We start from the raw sequence: 8,692 nt of genomic DNA on the forward strand, positions 1-8,692 counted from the left end.
CAGCAAGAGGATGAAGGGGTTGGGGTATGCCACTACCCTAATCGAAGGTCTGAGATGCGAGGGGGGAAGCCTTGAGTGCTTTAATGAAAATAAGGGGGACCCTAAGACTTAGAGCAGGAGGCCCTGCACCCACTCCACCCCCTGCTCTGGGACTGAGAGGGCCTCTGGGAGGAGGAAACTTTTAGGAATGCGTGATGCATAAGTGATTTCCATTGCCTCACTGGTGTGAGGGGTGCCTGGGTCACAGTGAGAGTGAGGATTTGTGTATTTCAGCATGTGTCAGGGTGAGAGTGTACGTGCACTCACGTGTGCACGTTTTGAGTGTATGTGACCTGTGTGTGTGTTCAAAAGATGGAGCACGCCTGCATGATTCTGCTGGTACTGATAGGATGGACATGAAGGGGTTAACACACTCTGTCCCTTCTCGGCCTGGCCACCCAGGCCCCCTCTGGAATGCCGGTACCTGCTGCCACCAGCCCTGCCTAGACTTGCTTGGATAGCCCTGGGGGCAAAGAGGGAGGCAGCAGGAGAGGACTGACCAAGCCACTTTCCTCCCAGTCCAGCTCTGGCTGTGTTCCCTGCACTTGACACCTGAGGGAGGGTGTGCGGCAGTGTCTGGGGGCCTCCCAGACTCTGGGAGCCCTCCAGGGATGTTTTGAGAGCCAGAGGGGGAGGGGGAGGACAAGAGCCTTCCTGAACCTGCCCACAGCTCCTGGGGCTGGAGAGCCCAGCCATACTGGGTCTTGTCCCCTTGAGGCTCCTTAAAAGGCAACATTGGAGGCGGGAGCCTCGGGCAGGCTCAGAAGGACAAAGTTCAGCATCTTGTCATAGCAGAGTTATGAGCTTGGAAAAGCATTGTAGAATTCACAGGATTCAGCTGTTCAGTTGACACCTATTAGAGACCTACTATGTGCCCAGCGTGGTGCTGGGTCAAGGAGATGCAGCCAGTATGCAGCAGACAGTCCTTGTCCCTGCACGGGAGCCTCGGTGACACAAATCATAAACCTGTCATTACAACCTGTTCCAGGTGTGATGGGGGGACAGAGGCCAACAGGGGATCCTAGTTCTGAGTGGGGTGGGGGTGAGGGAAGGCCACTCAGGAAGGGACGTTTATGCAGATACCAGGGAGATGAGAGCATGAGTGGCCCAGGCCCAGGAGGAGGGAACAAGGCGGGTGATGGCTGGTGGAAAGGCCAGGAGGTGGGACCAAGCTCATTGCAGCTGGAGCTGTGAAATGGGGAGAGACGCCTGGGGAGGTGCAGGCCATGTCCCCTGGGTCTCATAAACTGTGCCTAGGATGTTGCATTTTGTTCTAAGTGTCGTGGGAAGCCACTTAGGGAGCACACACTGATGTGTGTTGCTCAAAGATCTCATTGGCTTTAAGAGCGAGATGTGTGTACTGGGGGAAGGGAATTATAAAGTGTTAGAGAGCCTGGTAAGGAAGCCACTGCCGTGGTCCAGGGACCAGAGTAGGGTGATGGTGGTGGAGAGGTAAGAGGCAAGTGGATTCCGAGTCTTTCATGATGCTGGGTCTGCTAATAGGGGAGGCATGTGGCAGAAAGTAATCTTCAACATGATGTGGGTGCTGGGGACAGGGATGAGTAACGGTGGAGACGTCATGGACCACACGGAGTTCTGGCTTGAACAGCCCAGTAGATAAAGTGTTGTCTGAGTTGAGTATGTTGTTAGGGGGAGGAACAGGTTTGGGGGAGATAGTTTAGCCGTTTTGAGACGCCATTCACATACCCAGAGGAGATGTCAGGAGGCCAGTTGGATCTGAGTCTGAAACTCAAGGGGGCGGGGAGTCGGGGTTCCTGCACTGAGAACAATAATAGGAGATGACAATTTCTGAGCACATAACTTGGGCCAGGCCTTGGGCTTTGCAAGCTTGCCTTTTAATCCCTGGAAGTTGGCACTATTATTATCCTCATTTTACAGATGACATTGAGGAGAGTTTTAAATAACTTACCTAAGGTCACACGGGCTTCCCTGGTGACTCAGTGGTAAAGAATCTGCCTGCCAATGCAGGAGATGCAGATTCGATCCCTGGGTCGGGAAGATCCCCTACAGAAGGAAATGGCAACCCACTCCAGCATTCTTACCTGGAAATCCCATGGACAGAGGAGCCTGATGGACTACAGTCTGCTGCTGCGTAGCTGCTTCAGTCATCTCTGACTCTGTGCGACCCTATAGACTGTAGCCCACCAGGCTCCTCTATCCATGGGGTTCTCCAGGCAAGGGTCTTGGAGCAGGTTGCCATGTCCTCCCCCAGGGGATCTTCCCAACCCAGGGATTGAACCCAGGTCTTCCACATTGCAGGGGGATATTTTTTTTTTACCACTGAGCCACCAGGGAAGCTCCGAGCTAGTGTATGGGATCACAAAAGAGTCAGATACGATGCAGCAACTAAACAGCTAACAGAAGGTTCACTAGTTAGCTAAAATCAGAACCCTCGATTCGATTTGGAATCCGTGGTCTTTATCATTTCACTATATTGCCCCCATTCATTCATTCAACAAATATTTATTAGGTCCCTACTACGTGTTAGATTTTGTTTGGGGGCACTGATGATATCAAACAATACCTGCCCTTGAAGATATTCGATCCTATGAGGAAATAGGTATAAACAATATAAATAATTAAAGCTATAATACGTCAGATAGTGATGACAGGCTGAGGAGAAAATAAAGCAGGAAAGCAGGGTGGGAAGGGTGGCGGATGCTGAGACAGGGTGTTCAGGGCAAGCCGCCCTGACAAGGTGACATTTGAATAAGGACTTGGGAGAAGTGAGACGGGGCCATGAGGACGCTTCCTCCCAGGAAGAAGAACTCAAAGGCCCAGCGGCAGGAGCATGACTTGTGTCAACCATCAGGGGACCAGCCTGGCTGGGGCCTTAGGAACCAGGTCTTGGAGGAGGGGCCAGAGAGAAGACAGATCGTGCGGGGCCTTGTTGGCATGGAAGGACTTTGGCTCTTATCCTGTCATGTGAAGCCAATGGCGAGTTTTGGGCAGGGGAATAGCATGATATGATTTGGGTTTAACAGGATCACTGTGTTAAAAATATACTGAAGGGGTGGGGCCCAGGGCGGAGAACAGTGAGGAGGCTGCAGCCTAATCCAGGTGAAAGGTGATTGGACCATTGTGGCTGCAGGAAAGAATGAGACACGGTTTGGATTCTGGATGTGTTTTTAAGGTAAAGTCAACAGATCTGCCAGTGAATCAGGTCAGCACGTGAGAGAGAGTCAAGGGTGCCTCCCAGGCTTTTGGCCTGCGCTCCAGGAAGGATGGAGTGGCTGTTTTCGAGGACTGTGGCAGGCGCAGTCCTGGGAGTAGGGGAGAGCAGGAGTTCAGTTTGAGATGTGAGGAGTGTAACCTGTTAGACACCCCGGAGGTGAGGCTGTGTAGCAGTCAAGATCCTGGAATCTGGAGTTCAGGGAGAGATCTGAGAAGCAGATGTAAACTTGAGAATCATGAACTTGAAACTGACGTTTAAAGCCACCAGGCTGCATGGGATCACCTGGGGGGGTCCTCTAGGAGGTGCTGATGTGGAATTTCAGGCCCACATGTTGACCTCCAAGGCCTCCTCCCTTCCAAGGATGCCCAGCCTTACCTCACTTCTTCCTTCCCTCCCGTTTTTCCAGTACCTGCCATGAGAAAGAGCGGTGGGAGTGTGACCAGGAGCCATGCCTGGTGGACGAAGACATGATTGAGGCCATCAACCACGGCGACTACGGGTGAGAGGCCCGCGGCGTGACCCCAGTGGGCACATGTGCACGCACACACAGATGCACTTTCTGCCCAAGAGGCGCGTCCTGCCAGGGGCACCCACACTCAGATCTTATTCATGGGTACACTCAGCCAGTAGGCGTCTCTCCCACTCACGTGCGCATTCCTCCAGGGCCCCCAGCCTTGGCAGGCCTGTGACCTCCACCCCCTTTCTTTCAGCTGGCGGGCTGGGAACCACAGTGCCTTCTGGGGCATGACCCTGGATGAGGGCATTCGCTACCGCCTAGGCACTGTCCGCCCATCTTCCTTCGTCGCCAATATGAATGAGATTCACGTAAGTCCACCCCTGACTACAATCCTGCCATCTCCCTTTGGCCTATGACCCCAGGGACCCTGGCACCTTGTGCCCTGTTTCTCCAAGGACCCAGGCCCACTGATAGGCTGTGTGTTGTGGCCAAGTGACTCCCCTTCTCTGGGCCTTAAGTTTCTGCCTATAACTTGATAAACTGCACTGTAAGAACTGGTGCTCAGATTCAGAGTTTTGTGGTCCCGGCATCTCACCCTCCCTGGCTTCTTGAGTCTCCCCAGCTTGGGAAAAAATGTCATTGGTCCCAGTATGGTGGGGTCAGGGCCCCAAAGGGCCAGGAGGTCACCTTGGTATTTTGGGAAGGAAGGGACAGGCACTCCCCCAGTTTTGGCCAGAGAGCAGCAATTCTCGGAAACAAATGCCATCTCAGCAGAACCTCAAGGGAGTTGGGGGTTTCTCCCTTCCCACCAGTGGGACCCTCTAGAGGGAGAAATAGGAACCAGACCCAGGACAGTTCCAAGGGTGAGGAAAGGGCGCTTCAGCAGGACAGGGCTGGGCCACATGCCGAAGGCTCTGTCTGTCATTGGCGGGCAAGGAGGGGCTGGTGTCTGGCTGGAGTGGCCAGCCCTGCAGAGGGAGTTCAGCTCAAGGCTGGGGTGACCAGACCCTGCCCCTGCCCTTACTCCCTGGGGCCTCTGGCTATTTTCTGCCTCCTGCTGTTTGCTTTGGCAGCCTGCCCAGTCACGGGACCTTACTGCTTCTTCCCTCCCCTGCCCTTTGGGGCCCGAATCCCAAGGTTCTGGTGGAAAGAAGGATGTAAGTGGATCAGAAGGTGCAGAGCAGGAAAGAAACTGGAATGGAAAGTGGCCCAGTCACTTACCTGTTCCTGGCTTCAACTGCCTCACCTGTAAACAGGACTAGTCACTCCCCAGCTGACGCTAGGGAGGCACTAAATGGTGCCTGCCTCTCCCTCTGGGTCAAGGTGGAGGTTGCTGGAATCTCTCAGATCAAATCTCTCAAATCTTGGAGGGCTCAAGATCAAATTGCCGAAGGTTCTGGACTCTTGGGAGACCTCCCATGCCTAGGCCCCCGGAGGGTCAGGCTGGGGCAGAGGCAGGAGACAGACAAGAGTGGCCTTTGCCTTGCAGACAGTGCTGGGTCCAGGGGAGGTGCTGCCCAGAACGTTTGAGGCCTCTGAGAAGTGGCCCAACCTGATCCACGACCCTCTAGACCAGGGCAACTGTGCAGGCTCCTGGGCCTTCTCCACGGCAGGTAGGTTCAAGGGCAGGGGCTGGCCAGGTGGGAAAGGGGGACCCAGGCCTGCCTCCCTGACAGCCCCTCTACCTCCCTTCCCAGCTGTGGCATCCGATCGAGTCTCAATCCATTCTCTGGGGCACATGTCACCTGTCCTGTCGCCCCAGAACCTGCTGTCCTGTGATACGCACAACCAGCAGGGTTGCCGTGGGGGGCGACTGGATGGTGCCTGGTGGTTCCTGCGCCGTCGAGGGTGAGCAGCAGGGGGCACGGACAGGGAAGAGGGCATAAGCAGGGGTCTCAGGAAGCGAAAGCCTGCAGGAAGGGCCTGGGCCAGGCTGCCCCATGCTCACTCTGTCCCCGCTCCCTCCTGCTGCCCCTGCAGGGTTGTGTCTGACCACTGCTACCCGTTCTCCGGCCATGGGCGGGACGAGGCTGTCCCCGCACCCCCCTGCATGATGCACAGTCGGGCCATGGGTCGGGGCAAACGCCAGGCCACCGCGCGCTGCCCCAATAGCTATGTCCATGCCAATGACATCTACCAGGTCACTCCTGCCTACCGCCTCGGCTCCAACGTAAGTCTGCACTTGAGTGAGGGGCAAAGGCAGGAGAGAGCTGGAAGCCTAACCAAAGGCTGGGGCCTCATGCCTGATGCATCGTCTCCTCCCCACCCTCTCACCCTACAGGAGAAGGAGATCATGAAGGAGCTGATGGAGAATGGCCCTGTCCAAGGTAAATGCCCCTCATCCTGCCCTGTGATGCCAGAAGCTTGTGCCTGCTTGAGACTGGGCACTGCGGCATAGGTGGTCCCTACAGCCCTGAGCAGCGAGTCCACTGGGGCCAGGAGTGGGGGACTATGTCCCCTCCTCAGGGGTGGCACCTGGAGGGGGCACTTAGAGCCTTGGTACCAGAGGCTCTGGGACCTAGGCATGTATCTCCAGGCTTGGGCGTCAGTGCCTGTGCTGATGGGCTGAGCTACCTCCTCTGACCTCTGCCCACAGCCCTCATGGAGGTGCATGAGGACTTCTTCCTATATCAGAGCGGTATCTACAGCCACACACCAGTGAGCCTCGGGAGGCCGGAGCGATACCGCCGGCATGGAACCCATTCGGTTAAGATCACAGGGTAAGGGGCTTGGTGGGGAGGGAGGCTGGGGGCAGCTGGGGGCTCTAAACCTCCCTTGAATCCTTGCCACCTCTCTGCAAAGCTCCATTTCAAAGAGGAGGAAGCTGAGACTCAGAAAGAGGAGGTACTTGCCTCAGGGCACACCAAGAGTTAGGGGCCTTTCAAAGTGTTCTAGAACAGTTCCTTACACAACAGGAGAAATCACTCCAAATCAAATACAGACAAGGATTCAAGGGTTGCTCCAGCTCTCCACAGCTCAGGGCCTGTCCCAGCTTTGCCTGACTCACTGACTCATACCTCCAGCCCTCAGTTCCCCCACTGATGTAACAGGAGATGCTAGCATCATTGATTTCAATAGTTCAACCGATAAGATGTACTTTGTACCCACTTCCACCGCCCCCCCAACCAGCCAGGTAAGGATGGAGAGCAGCAGATGTGTGCCCTTCTCCCCGCTGTGGGTCTCTGGAAGGTGTAGGCGTTTCTGCTCCCCCTTGCAGACGTCCCTTTGTGCCCCATGGGGGACTTGGAGATGTGGGGACTGGGGGAGGTGCAGAGAGGGACAGCAGTGTGCCGTCCTAAGTCGCTTCAGACTTTTCCGACTCTTTGTGACGCTATGGACGGTCGCCCACCAGGTTCCTCTGTCCCTGAGATTCCCCAGGCAAGACTACTGGAGTGGGTAGCCATCCCCTTCTCCTGGGCGTCTTCCCCACCCAGGGATTCTTTACCACTCGCGCCACCTGGGAAGCCTGGTGGGGCTTGGGCAAAGAGGGACAGAGAACTGCCCAAGTCCTGAGGGGGCACCAAGTCACCAAAGGCAACAGGGGCCTGGCTAGGGAAGGACGCAGCGGGGCGGGAGCCCCTGAAAGTAGGTGAATCAGCACCCTTGTGGCTCTGGCTCTGCCCGGCAGGTGGGGCGAGGAGACGCTGCCTGACGGGAGGACCATCAAGTACTGGGTGAGTCCTGGCACTGCGCGCCCTGCGGCTGCTGTCACCTTCCCCTGGCCCTCCTGCCCTTCTCCCCCACCGCGATTCCCCTCCTCACAGCCCCCTCTGCGTTCCCAGACGGCAGCCAACTCGTGGGGCCCGGCCTGGGGCGAGAGGGGCCACTTTCGCATCGTGCGCGGAGCCAACGAGTGCGACATCGAGAGCTTCGTGCTGGGCGTCTGGGGCCGCGTGGGAATGGAGGATATGGGACACCACTGAGGCCGCGGGCACCACACCGGGAAGAGCCCCCCTCGTGGGGCGGCAGCCCCCAGCCCCGCCCGCCCGTCCGCCCGACGGGACTCCAGGCGCCAGAGGTCTAATCCCTGCGCAGTTCCGCTGACGCAGCGCCAGGCCTGGGAGCCGCGGGCTGGCCGGAGCCCCCAGACCTCCCAGCGGGGCCGGGCAGGGGCTGGCCGGGGAGGAGGGAGACCCCCACGCAAGATCAATGAAGCCAGGAGAGCCACACACCGCCCCCCCGCCCCAGTCTCCGGCCCATGACCTCACCCCACCCTTGTACTTTTATTCTTCAATGATATTTATTTTTCTTTTCACTGTTTTAAAATAAAAGATACAAAGTATTGATAACTATGGTATCTTGAAACTTCTGGGCATGGAAATCCAGGCCAGAGTTGGAGTGGCATATGGGGGAACAGCAGAAAGGACTGCCTGAGGCTTTGCTGGTTGGCAGGGGTGGGGGTCAGGGGACCAGAAATCTTAGCCTCCATTCAGCCCGAATTGTCAGTGACCTTGGACACTGATCCACTGGGGGTGGGACATGGATGGCGTGGCCTTTGGCCCCCAGAGAGATGTGGGCCCGTGGGAACCACCTCTCAGACGCTGAGTCAGCGCTGCCTGGGCTGGGGGGCAGTCCAACCCACCAATCAGCAGAGCTGGCGCCAGTGCCCAGCAGGCAAGGGGGGCATAGCCCCATAGAAGCTGGAGCCTCTGTCTCTGCAGATCAGCTTCTCCAAGCCACCCAGGCGAAGGGACAGCCCCCCGCACCCTACCCCTAGGCCAGGTTGGGCCTGCCTCTGTGAGCCCTCTCTCTAGCCCATGTCCCCAGGCTCTCAGTGCCAGCGGAATTAAGTCCAGGCCTCACTCGCATTCAAGGCCATCAGGACCCACCCCACCAGCTTCCTCACCAGCTTCTTCACCCAGTGCCCAGGCGGCTCCAGAGTCCGCCCTGCTCCCTAATGTCCCGCACGCATGCAGACCACTGGGCATTTGCACATGCCGTTTTCTCTCAGTGCAGATGCCCTTCCATCCCACCTTCCCCTGTCGCACTGCTGTTCCCAG

At 57.0% G+C, this 8,692-nt stretch overlaps 1 protein-coding gene across 1 annotated transcript in view; it reads left to right on the top strand.

Moving 5' to 3' along the window:
- TINAGL1 (tubulointerstitial nephritis antigen-like 1) overlaps positions 1-7,981 on the top strand; it is a 36,036-nt gene extending 28,055 nt beyond the window's left edge. Inside the window, exons 5-13 of the mRNA XM_010836890.1 lie at positions 3,642-3,734; positions 3,946-4,060; positions 5,182-5,305; positions 5,390-5,540; positions 5,673-5,862; positions 5,974-6,019; positions 6,289-6,412; positions 7,321-7,366; positions 7,475-7,981. Of these exons, the coding sequence (XP_010835192.1) occupies positions 3,642-3,734; positions 3,946-4,060; positions 5,182-5,305; positions 5,390-5,540; positions 5,673-5,862; positions 5,974-6,019; positions 6,289-6,412; positions 7,321-7,366; positions 7,475-7,615 (1,030 nt within the window). The 3' untranslated portion in view covers positions 7,616-7,981. The remainder of the gene's footprint in view (positions 1-3,641; positions 3,735-3,945; positions 4,061-5,181; positions 5,306-5,389; positions 5,541-5,672; positions 5,863-5,973; positions 6,020-6,288; positions 6,413-7,320; positions 7,367-7,474) is intronic.
- The last annotated feature ends 711 nt before the right edge of the window (positions 7,982-8,692 follow it).

This window comes from Bison bison, unplaced genomic scaffold, assembly GCF_000754665.1.
Source record: "Bison bison bison isolate TAMUID 2011002044 unplaced genomic scaffold, Bison_UMD1.0 scf7180017864068, whole genome shotgun sequence".
Taxonomy (NCBI): Eukaryota; Metazoa; Chordata; class Mammalia; order Artiodactyla; family Bovidae; genus Bison; species Bison bison.